Below are 12,166 nucleotides of genomic sequence, written 5' to 3' on the forward strand. Positions count from 1 at the left end.
ATTAAATTCTCATCGATGTCCGATACAGTGACAGTCTGACAGCCTCTCCTTCAAGAAACATAGAAGGCTTGCACAGACAAACTGTCAATTAGAGACAAGGGGGGAGTTTGCATAGCAGCTACAGGACTATAGAATTGTAATTTACACCTGTTCATGGTGACCCCCCCCCCCCCCAAAATGAAAAATATGCTTGGACAGTTGTAATGGATTTACTGCTGTATCATTTATAAAGGGTTTTGCAGCCTTGCAAACAATAACAAACCTATGCACAAACGTGAGAATCCACTGCATGGCTGTGAGACTCTCAAAATTATGAAAAAACGGGTAAATCTTAAGATTTGACACCCATGCAATGTATTAATCCTGCCTGGCTGTTCAAGAAGGCATTACCAATACAATGTCAAAAAATATATGAATAAAACACACACACACACACACACACACACATTTACGCAAACTTACAAACCAATAAAAATTATTATTAAGTAACAATTTAATTGAACTCTTAATGAGAAAGCCTTGCCAGAGACAAATTAATGTGATTATAATAAATACATCCAAAAATAAATAAAATCAACAAACAAGAGACTGCATTTCATGTGACATCTCCAATTAATTTCCGTATTCAATTCATCCTCCTTGACAGAACACTAATTGTTGATATTCTGTTTTCTTAATGCATGGTACCACTTCATGTTTATAGAGGGGGCTGTGTGTTGAAAAGTGGTCTCATTTGCATTCTCTGGGGCTGTGCTCTGAAAGAAATGGACTCCGCTGCTTGCAAAGTCAGTCTACATTTGGTTTCTTAATTAAGTTCGGAAGAGTCTGTGGGAAATGAATAGACATTTCAGAAGCAGCAGCCGTGCCAGGCTCTAAATATCCAAAAGGATAAGCAGCTAAGACCAAGCGCTCGAGTCCTTTTCAATTTCTCAGATCATGAAAATGCTGCTGTTCAGATCTATCATGCAGTTGTGTTTCAGATGCCTCTGTGACACAGTTTTTATTTGTTTTTTAAATGGCAGAATAGTCTCAAGACTACTTTTCCATTAGAAGGCTGCAAACAATCATTGCGCCTAACAGAAGACTTGCTTTAGTGAACACGTGATGTTAATTATTTTCAAAGCCATAAAGCTCTTTAAAATTTTGTCTTTCGAAGTTTGGAAATGCTAAACCGAATCTGTGATATGATGTTATATCTAGTGTATACTGTATCTAAAGTATACTTTTCAGCTATGTTTTAACACGGTGGTCTCTTGTTATTTCACACAAGTTCAGTTAATTCAATTATATTTACAGTAAACTGTATCGTACTTGTCAAGGACCCCATCAATCTCTTCTCTCAATATTTCTGTTTGTACATATTATATACCTTAATTAAAACAACTGTGGGAAATATTGTTTCACACATATATATCCATTCCATTGATCTAAATGTTGGCAGATTAAAATAACATTTGAGAACCAAGGTTATTTGAATCAAACAATTAACAGTAGATGGGAAACACTAAAGCCTATTTCTTCTGTAATAATTAATACAATGCCAGAGAGGGTCCTATTTAGTGATTACAGATACTTAGAAATCTTCAGTCAAATGTAAAGCCTCTCAACCCCAACCAGAGTTATACATAAAATATAAGACTTTGCTAAATATGGTACATTGAACAATTTGGATGCCAGGTTTAATCTGAATGATAATCAAATACAGATCAAATTGCTTTCTTCTATCTGCAATCTTGCCTAACCTATTGTCAATTTGAACAAAATTAGAGCACAGTCACAGATTTGGAAACATGACGTCATAATACAACCAAGTACAGTTACTCTAAACATTGACCCAAAGTATTTTAAGACCGTGGTTCCCAACCTTTTTCAATGGAGGGACCACCTTGGTGTTTCCCACCACTTTGCCAACTTCGCTCGATGTCCATATAAAAAACACACCGGAACATGAAGACAAGGTTGGTGGGAAGCAATTTGAAAAATAAAAATATTATTGGAGAGTGTGAAAGCAAGTAGAACGAGCACAGATTAGAACAATGTGCATTTACGTAAATGCTAGATGTAGATTGCATTAAATAATGCTAGCTAAAAAAAAAAAAGTATGTGTCTTCATAATGTGTAACAGTTATTTTGTTAGTATTTGTTTCACTTAAGAAAGCTGATTCAGTTAATGGTGGCTTTGAAGGCCATGGGAGCTGTAATATGTTACTTTATAAACACAATATCGTAATAAAAGAAAACAGATAAAGGGGAGAAATGCAGACTATATACATATCTTATTATTATATAGAACGTGGTTACGTTTGTTTTGTTGTTTAGTAATACATATTGTAGTTACATAACCGAACTTCTTAACCAAATTTTGTGAGTTGTTGGTGGACCACCTGGAGTTTACTCAAGGACCACAGGTTGGGAACCACTGCTCTAAGGGGATTCTGCATCATGTTAATGTCTCCTCAGAATCATCAGATGAGAACACATTACTGTACAGCTTGTGTGACAAGGAAACGTGTCACATTTTGCTTATTCATCTTTATTGCAAGCTGTGGACTTCTCTCACCTCAACTGGGAATCTCCTGCCGTTGACGCTGTGTTCTGAGCCAGCTGAAGCATTACTCTGACCCCAATGGAACTCCACTTTCTCTGCTTTGAATCTGCCTGGCAGTCCGGCACCACTGACAAAATAATCATCCTTCAGCAGAATGGCAACTAGAAAGGATTCAAGAGGCTTAGTAAATCATCATATTTGCTTTTATTAAAACTCAAGACACACTTCTATCTAAATATTTGGCACAGCATGTAAACTGAAAACAATTTGGAGCAGCATAGCCACTGAAAATGTCTAGTTTATCTGTTTATACTCTGGAGTACTTTAGGGCAACGAGCAGTACATTAAGTGCACTCATTTGTTCTCTTGTCTTTAACCTCAGAGATGTGGTTCCATAGAAAATTGCTAATTTGATCAGCAGTAGCAATTTATCTTTCTGTTTTAAATCTATACTTACAGTCCTATTGCACTTAAAATAAGCAAGGAAGTGTGTTTTCTTTTACCATCATATCCTGATGGCAGATTATAGAACATGTACTGTAAGGCAAGGACATCACTTTATGTTTAGTTGAAGTACATCACCATCGATAGAAATGCCCCCTAAACACCACTTCCTGCTGTACCTGGAATTTTCAGGGAACTGTCCGAAGGTTAACTAAGGCTGAAGGTGATCTGTGTTACAGGCACACTACCAAAGGGAATATTCTGAAGTTTTAGTCGTTTAAACTGGCTTTAGAAGGGATGCGTAGACAGGGGGTTAGTTTTGATGAGATTTAACATGGACGATATAGGTGCTCTTCCAGTCTGACAAACTGCCCCTCCCTCCCCTCCCCAGAGTATCAGTACAATATTCAGTAGATCACTTCTGATAAAACATTGTATACAGGCTTACGTTTTTTAACAATGCAAATTTATATTTCAAGGTTCCTACGCTTTTGCATTCACTAAAGTGCAGTCTTGACATTCGACTTGAATGATCTTTTTCCTTTGTAAAAAAAAGTAAATTGTCTAGTGTCATTACAGCTTGAAGACAGTTGACTATTTGGGGAAGAATGAATAAATAGACAAATACAAATAAATAAGAAAAAATGCTAAAGCTCTGATTTAGAAAACGAGCTTCCCCTCAAGAGTTGAAGTACACTGAGGACAGCTGTATTCAATTGCAGTTTATAAATAGTTCAAGATCTATAAATCATTCATGGCACTATAAGAGGTCATTTTTCTTGTTTCAGATAAATAATTTAAAATGATAATTAAGAGGCTGTACATTTTGAAATGTTGCAGTAAGTGTTAATTTTACAAGATTTGATTGCTTGCTGGGAGACATGAAACAGTAGATACTGACCGCTGCCACCCCATTCCTGCCAACTGTAGACTTTTGCCATTGTTCAAATTAATTGATGCTCATCGTTTATACTGCAGCAAGTCCTTGGGATTTCATCCGCACTACAATCTGCACATTCACGAAGAATGGCAAAACCCCTATTTAAAATAGCTCTGTGGACATTTCAAAGCAACCCAAAGCCATTTCAGAGGATTGCATTATTAATAACCCTCTTTCTAGTCTTATTCAACGACATCTGGTAATGCATTTTCCATGAGTGGGATAAAATGTACAGTTATCATATCATAAACACAGCTAATTCACTCAAATGTTACGCCAAAATATTATTTAAAAAAAAAAAAGCTTAAGTAAATCAGACTTTAATGTAATGGTAATGTTCGATGTACATTACTCAATTCTTTTCAACTTGACATTTATAGTTGTGCTCATTTCATCCTAAAATAGGTTCAGTTGCCTACGATGAAAAGTTATTTTATCCTGCAACATTTATAACCATGAAAGATGAAAAACTGTCATTTCTGGCCTAGTTTTATAATGACTCTCCTCCCTCCCAAATTTAGATAAAAATAGACAATACTTCCTGACAGATTAAGGAGAATAGATGCAAAATACATTCACATATTCTTTTAACTTACAAATAACTTCTTTAACTTTTTAAATCTGAATCCAGATAGTAAACACAGACACACATGCACATATGAAAATACTCTTAGCACTGCATGCTAAGCACTTACCAGTTTTCCCTGTATTCTTCATCCATGTTTTGTTTGAAGATTCAGCTTCAAACCCCTCAAGGATGAGTTCTATGTTTTCTGGTACAACTTTAGTATTTTGGTCTGTGATGTCTATGGGGGACTGGCTCGTCCCTCTACATTCTGCATTCAATGAAACCCAGTGCTCAGGTCCATAGGTTCCTAAAAATAAACAAACAAAACATGTTTTAGAAAAAAAAGGTGTGCGGAGGGTCACCGCCACTGGAGCTATCAAAAATGAGGAAGAAACAAACATCTTAAGGTGAAATGAAATGCTACGGTATATAGAATAGAAAGGGTTAATAATAATATAAAGTTTGCTTGCCATACTAAAATAAGGTCAAGCTTGAGGTATATTATCACTGGGAGTGAATTGAGCCCTTCACAATTTGACACCACAACAACATTGTAATATAAAAATGCTTAAGAAATAAGCAGTTAATAATGTTCGCACCTGCTGGGATTCTGCTCCATCTGGCTTATGAAAAGCCCATTATCCTCACTTTAGAGCAATCCTCACATTAACTCAACCAGGTGTTTCTTGAGGTCTTTGGGCCACAAAATGGCCATGAGGGACTTTACCTCCATGATTATAAAGGTCACATGCACTGAATGATGGGGTGTGTGATAAAACTACAAAAACACATTGAAGAAAGAATGCTCTGCAGAAACTGCCCTTACTCTTTTTGAAAAGGTTACAATTCATGTAATAAATACTTAGGGATCGAAAGTAATTTATGGTGAAAATTGACAAAACATAGCCTGCAGAAAGCGAGGAACAGGGCCACCTTATTGAAAAAAATAAACTTCTAGTTGAAGGTTAACTACTTGTCTCCACGTAACCTTTTTACAGTTGTGGTGATGGATAATAGTTAAAGGCAAACGTGCCCCTATTTGTCATCTTGATGTAATTTTAATGCATTCAATACATAAATAAAACCTAATAAGCAGAGTTTAAAATGCAAATCTTTCAAAGACAAATAGACTGAAAAGATAATAAAGTAAGATTAGGGATCCTGTCATTCAAAAAACAGGGTCTTTGAACGTGAACGTGAATGCGAAAGTCTTTGAACATGCCATTAGTTACCTAGAAAGCGTACAAAATTGCTCATGGGGGTTACAGAGCCTAAAAGGCCTACTGAAAATGCAGGGCTGGCTTGAACGCAACCTGAATGGTGCAAAATTGTGTTGAACTCTCCTGTCCAAGTAACCGGGAGTTTATTATTGACTCAAACGTGCCGCCTTTTGACAGGCATTCATTTCATGCCCTTCTCAATAGCCTGAGGGTGTTCCTCTCCAAGACCAACCTTGAGGTCATAACCAATGCCTTTATTAATTCACTAGTCGACTACTGCAATGTCCTTTCTGTCGAGTCTCCTGATAATACTCTGGAAACTCTGATCTGGTGCCAAACATTCTCTTATGAACAAACTGTGATGCCCCAACAGTGGTTTACCTGAGGTCCCGACACATTTCGACAAAGAAAAAAGACACTGGAAAATGTTTATGGCAACGTAAACCTCTAAATTAGTCAATGGCTTGAAAAAGGCAGAGAAAAGGCTTTACTTTTTAAAATCAGGCATACAGCTAGTACTAGGTTTTATATATTAATGCTGCTACAGTATGTAAAACACCTTAGGATAGTCGGCAAGAAAGGAAAATACATCTTATATACTATATACAATATTGATATTGGTATCTTTAGAGTGGAGGAACACTGGAAATGCTTATAAAACCATACCAACACACAACAGCAATAGAAAATTGAAGATTTGTAGAGCCTTTCAGAACCTAACAGGCAATTGGCTTTGCATTTCTTTTGATTTTTTTTTCCCTTTATCATGTAGAGAGTTAAAATAAACCAAAATATATCAAATATCAAGAAGCAAGGTATGTTTTTTTCACCAAATCCCTTCTTAAACCAGACCAAGGAGTGGCAGCATGTCAAGCTGTCGAAATGCAATCTAGAACACGGCCCAATGGGATTCCGACTGCAGGGAATCATTCTTATACACCACACATTCAAGTGCACATTTAATTGAAAGTGATCTTTTAAATTTAATTTATTGAAAACGGCTCAGGCATAAGACCAAGTGCAATACCTATTTCATTAAAAGGAGGAAACAGATTTTTTTCTCTCACACAGCCTTGTGAGTATTGATAAATACAAATCTGGACTTCATATGAAAGCATACACTATCGATTTCAGGAAACAGAACTGCTAATGAATGCTGCAACAGTCACGAGACTGCTTTATACTATTATATAACTTCAACTAGACCACCTTGTTGGTACTCGGGGGGCAGGCGGGGGTTGCTAAATATCTTATTTGTGCTGGGAAATTACTTGTACGTGGTTTTAAAATCCTCTGTGGTTTAATTAAACTTAAGTAAGTCTTGCACCATATTATACACACATACAGTTGGTATCACTCCATCCACATATCTGTAAATGTTACTGAAAATAAATAAGCAAAACAGACAAATCTGAAAGTGGGCATACCACTATATGCAAAACACTGGTGTTTTTATAGATTCTCAAGCTGTTTAAAAACCAAGAAAACAAAAACTTGATAAATCTGCAACTTAATACAGAACTGTCCGATCAATGTAAGCACCATCAAGCACCTTAAGTTTAGAGTTACACCTTAGGTCTATAACCAAGCCACAGGATGACACATCTGTGTAAAATAATTACATCACTCGAAACACAAAGACAGATCAAGTGCAGGAGTAACGTTGCACTTTCTATACAGTCACAGCCTTCACAGATTTGTATTTGTACAGATTACCTTGGATATGCCACCCTCATGGGAAGGGGTATTTGATATAAGTGCCACCAGAATCCCCAGGCAATCTTGTAAAGAACATGCTCTTTAGCAAACCAAATGCATAATTAAAAAGCAGTAGGAAGCTCAACTAACAAACCCTGTGTTCACAAGCTGAACAGTGCAATTAAACAATCAAAACACAAGTCACATAACAGGATGATGGGATTTGGAAATATAAAGCGACTGTTCCATTCTCTTCCTTTTAACTGAAGATAATAAATTGGATTATTTCATTATTAAACTGATAATAACGCTGTATTCAAATATATTCTGTTGATAAGAATTGTAAGAATTGCTGATCAACAGACTACAGACTTTCAAAGAAGATCATAGGAATGTTTTGCACACTGTAAAATCAACAATATACTTTGGGTCATAATAGTTATGCAAAAGAGCTGTATTGGATTACAAGCCTTTTGAAAGACATAGTTTAAAGCATTTTTGCTCTACAAGGATAGAAGTACAAGAACAGCACCTCTAAGTAATGTTATCATATAAAAGCACCCAATGATGGATTCATATATTAAGAAATGAAAACCACATGCTGTGCAGTTATCTAGTAGTAGTTGTGTCATAAAAAAAACATATGACCTCTTTTAAGCATTTCAGCTCACAAGCACGTATACATTTACAGTATATTAATACACAGCACACAGCCAGCATGGTATACAGGAACCACTAGCTAACCCTTAAGCGTTTTTTGTTTGTTTTTGTACAGCAAGTATTATGAAAGCTGTTTTTTTTTTTTTTTTTTTCTTACAACGATATGTTATCAAAATGTGCTCATAGATTTGTAGTCCAAATTAAATTGTGTGTGTCTTGCATGATAATACTTGAAGATTATGATCTGGTAAATCAAGTTCATTTGGCAAAAGCCTATGCCTCAGACTCAGCCTGGAGCCACGATGGAATCAGGTTACCATCTTCGAGGCCACTTTGTGATAATAAGGTGAGTCGACAACTACTGGTACCCAATTTAGTCTTCAATTTAAAACTCTCACCTCCAAGACTGACGAGAATACAAGGTTGAGCTGGTCCAGCGACGAGAGCACTCACCAGCCTCTGAAGCACCACTGTAAACATCTCTGAAGTAAAAATTGCTGCCTACTGTATTCTAAAGATTCAAGGAGAAATGTTCCCTCTGAAAAGGATGACAATTTAAAAGCAAGATGACAAAACCTATCCTTGAGATCTGTTCCAGGACATGTTTCTTTGTAACATGGATTTTAAATGCTTTTTTTTTTTTTTACAAGGCACATAATAATAATTTTAAAAATGCCTTCAGTATTTTGTGTACAGAGTAAGTTGCTTCAAATTGTATTTCATTTTCATTACAGGTTGTATTAATGACCCTTACCTGTCTACATGGTTTGAAATCATTCTAAATGTTTTTTATTCAATTTATTTTACGAGTTAGTCTTGGCCTCTTCACATTTCATAGAGCCCATGGCTAGCGATAACCAGTTATATTGTAGAAAATTAAAAAGAGAAAAAAGTTGTTTTCAGCCACTTACACAACAGTGATTGATGTAATTTAAAAAGTGAGTTTGTGTTTAAAAAACTGCGCAGACTCAATTTCTTTAATAAATGTCAGGTTTATTTTAATATACTGTATGCAGAGAGTCATTCTCAGATCCAAAAAAAAGATTCTCTCTCTCAAAGGATTCAAAGACAGATTCAATGAGCAAAAGGTACCCAAGCACCCAAAACTACACCCGACTGATTTATGGCTGTTTCAGGGTCCGTGTGTCGTGTGAGTGGTGCCGTGTGCATAAAATCTAGTGTTGTGTGCAAGCAATCCAGCCAGTTAAAACAGGACTCTATCTTATGGCCTATTCTGACTACATCTCTCCTTAGAGTCTTGGGCCCCCTTGTAGCTTCACAGTTCTGTTATTTATTATCTCCTAATGTGCTTGCGATCCTCCTGGTCCACCGTGCTTTGCATTCTAAAGAATCTCCTTAGAGCCTGGGCACCTTCCAGCCCATAGTGCTGTTATTTATTGCCTGCTTGCTGTCAGTGCTGGGCAAATAACCCGTTAGGCCTAGTCTGTCACTCTGGACTTCACCAGTTGACAGCCATACGTGCATTTTGGAACTATCAATCTGCCACCTCCAATGTCAGTCGCTTTTCAGAAAATAACACGTGTAGTTTTGCCAGTCCGCATGCATAGCAAACTGCTACACAATTCTTGTTCCATGTTTTCCAACAATAATAATTCACACATGACCATAACTATAAATTGGATTTTCCTTTGTGTGATTATTTGAGAATTAAGAGAATTGAGCGGCTGTGAAGTTTCTAAACTCTTGGCAATGGTGACTCACTTTTACAAATGAAAACCACTAACAGGAGTTTAACCAGGGGTGCTCAGCACATATGATTGTTACTGGTGGTTTGCACTCATATTCAGAACAAGCTGGAACTAACATTAACGCCATGAAAAGGATGCTGTTCACCTCAAACTTTTCTTCACTAGGTTTCTGACACAAACACCTGTACCAGGTGTGTCAAATGAGGATCTACTCTAGACTGCCCAGGGTAGCTTTTTAATTAACACATTCCCTGTTAGGAGATTACAGCTCTTAGATGTGCAACATATCAGAAGTGTTAAAGTAAAAGCAGTTAGATCACAAGGCGAGAACTGTATTCCCACAAGTCTATATATTTTCAGCACATCTTTTATGCTGTTGTTACTGTTGCTCTACAGCTTGAGTCTGCTCTTTATTTCTTCAGTGTCTTCTTTTCCCAAATGTAAATATATCTGGGACTCAAACTGTATTTATTTTTGTATTTAAAACCTTTTAAAGATGAAATTATTGATTTGACACAATTGAAAAACTGAATGAAGTTAAAATAAAGTTAATTAGCTTGGCCTACATTCACAGCATGTGGAATAATGTAGAGTAGAAAATAAACCATTTGCATTTTTAAGAAGTCTTGGGTCCAGTTAAGAGGTTCAGAAGAGTAAGCTGAAAATGCAAGTACATGCTGTATGTGGGATGCAATATATTCCCAATTCCGGGGAGAACATCCTCAGAAGGGAATCATTTAAATATACTTAATTTTATAGGAGGACTATGTAATGCATCACCAAAGAATTGCCCCCAGTGTACATACTGTGCACGAAAGCTTTTTGTTACTTAAATGTCACTATTAGATCCTTGATGCCTCCAGGATTTATTGTACAGAGACCCATTAGGCTTTGATGGTGCCAGCAGTATTTCCTGGCAAACAGAAAATAAAGCAGCTATTGTGACTAGTCCTGTTTAGATGATAAAGTAAGCAGCTGATTCCTCTCACTTCTTCTACAATGGTATGTTTGTCAAGTGCATTTTTAAATTTTATTTCTTGCACATTAAAATGTTTGTATGGAACACAAGCATTCTATACAAACATTCTAAACAGGGCTGACAGATTTCGGAACAGACAAAAAAGAAAAAAAAAAAGCAACCTTGCTCTTCACAACAAGCCAAACTCTAGTCACTCACCATTTCCGACTGGACTGAAAGAAATTAATTTACAGGACACCATTTTTACCCAATTGGAATGTTGTGTTCGGGATACCTTAAACTGTGTTTGTAAAACATTGTCAGTACAAAACATAGCCACACAAAAAAAGAAGAAAGTGGGAGAACACAAAACAAATTGGGCAGTAGACCTCTTCATTTTAATTCAAGTAACAGTAGTTAAAAAAGACACATCTGAAAAATCAGTAATCTGTATTATTTAAAATCAAATGAACACATTACTCAACAGGTTTCAGGTATGAATAACAGAAATATATCAGAGACCCGTTCCCTTCATTCACTGTTCTGCTGACTGCTGCTACAAAGGACTGCATTTAGAGCAGCCCATTGGATGTTCTGCAATCATTCGATGTCTAGGTTAAAAATGATACAACAAAGCATACCGAGCAGAAAATAAGAGCTCTTTATTTAAAACTACAGTATGCCAAACCCGTGCATGATGTATGAATTAACATGAATTGTTAATATTACTTTTGACATGAGCAACCCAGGAATAAAAACTAGCCCAAACTACAAAAGCGAGAAAGTACAATTAAAAGCGACTGGCTGCACGGGCAAGCCCAATTTCGCTGGTTTTAAGTGGGACCGGCAACACTGATGCTAACCTCCTCAAAGAAATCAAGCAACAGTTATTACTGAACTTGGCTCAAGTAGTATGCATATTTAAGGTCTCTAAATCATAACTGATTTAATGCTGTGGGCCTCTATTTTGAAACATATGCAAGGCAATTAAAAAAAAACATTGGGGTAAAAAAAGTCATATAGTAAATTGGTCAAGTCCTATAGTAAATTGGTCAAGTCCTATAAAATATCCTATAGGATTTCTTTAAAACCTTTTTAGTCCTATAGAGTGTCCTATAGTACTACTGTAGGGAGACCCTTTTGAGTACAATAGGAGGATATTTTTTTAAAAGAATCCTTTAGGATTTCTCTAAAACCTTTATAGTCATACAATATCCCATAGTACCACTATAGGATCATATAGGACATTTCTGTAAGGGATGTTATACTAATAAGAAAAAGAGAAGAAAAAAAAATGGATCCCCTTGATTCTCTAGTGAGTACCGACACATTTGTATCTGAAGCGCAATAGATCAAAAGGTGTAAAAATGTACTGCCCTTCTAGTTGACAGCTCCCTGTTATGGACTCAAGACTTATGTTC

General features: G+C 36.3%; 1 protein-coding gene across 2 annotated transcripts in view; it reads right to left on the reverse strand.

The window, feature by feature from the left end:
- Positions 1 to 12,166, reverse strand: part of LOC121328630 (receptor-type tyrosine-protein phosphatase gamma-like) — a 168,046-nt gene that overhangs the window by 69,013 nt on the left and 86,867 nt on the right. Inside the window, exons 3-4 of one of the 2 annotated variants that reach the window (XM_041273489.1) lie at positions 4,628 to 4,807; positions 2,561 to 2,709 (exon numbers count right to left, since the gene is read on the reverse strand). In XM_041273489.1, coding sequence (XP_041129423.1) covers positions 2,561 to 2,709; positions 4,628 to 4,807 — 329 coding nt within the window. Of the gene's footprint in view, positions 1 to 2,560; positions 2,710 to 4,627; positions 4,808 to 12,166 lie in introns of those variants that run through there. The other variant, XM_041273491.1, reaches the window with a different exon arrangement.

The sequence above is a fragment of the Polyodon spathula genome, chromosome 16 (genome assembly GCF_017654505.1).
Source record: "Polyodon spathula isolate WHYD16114869_AA chromosome 16, ASM1765450v1, whole genome shotgun sequence".
NCBI lineage: Eukaryota > Metazoa > Chordata > Actinopteri > Acipenseriformes > Polyodontidae > Polyodon > Polyodon spathula.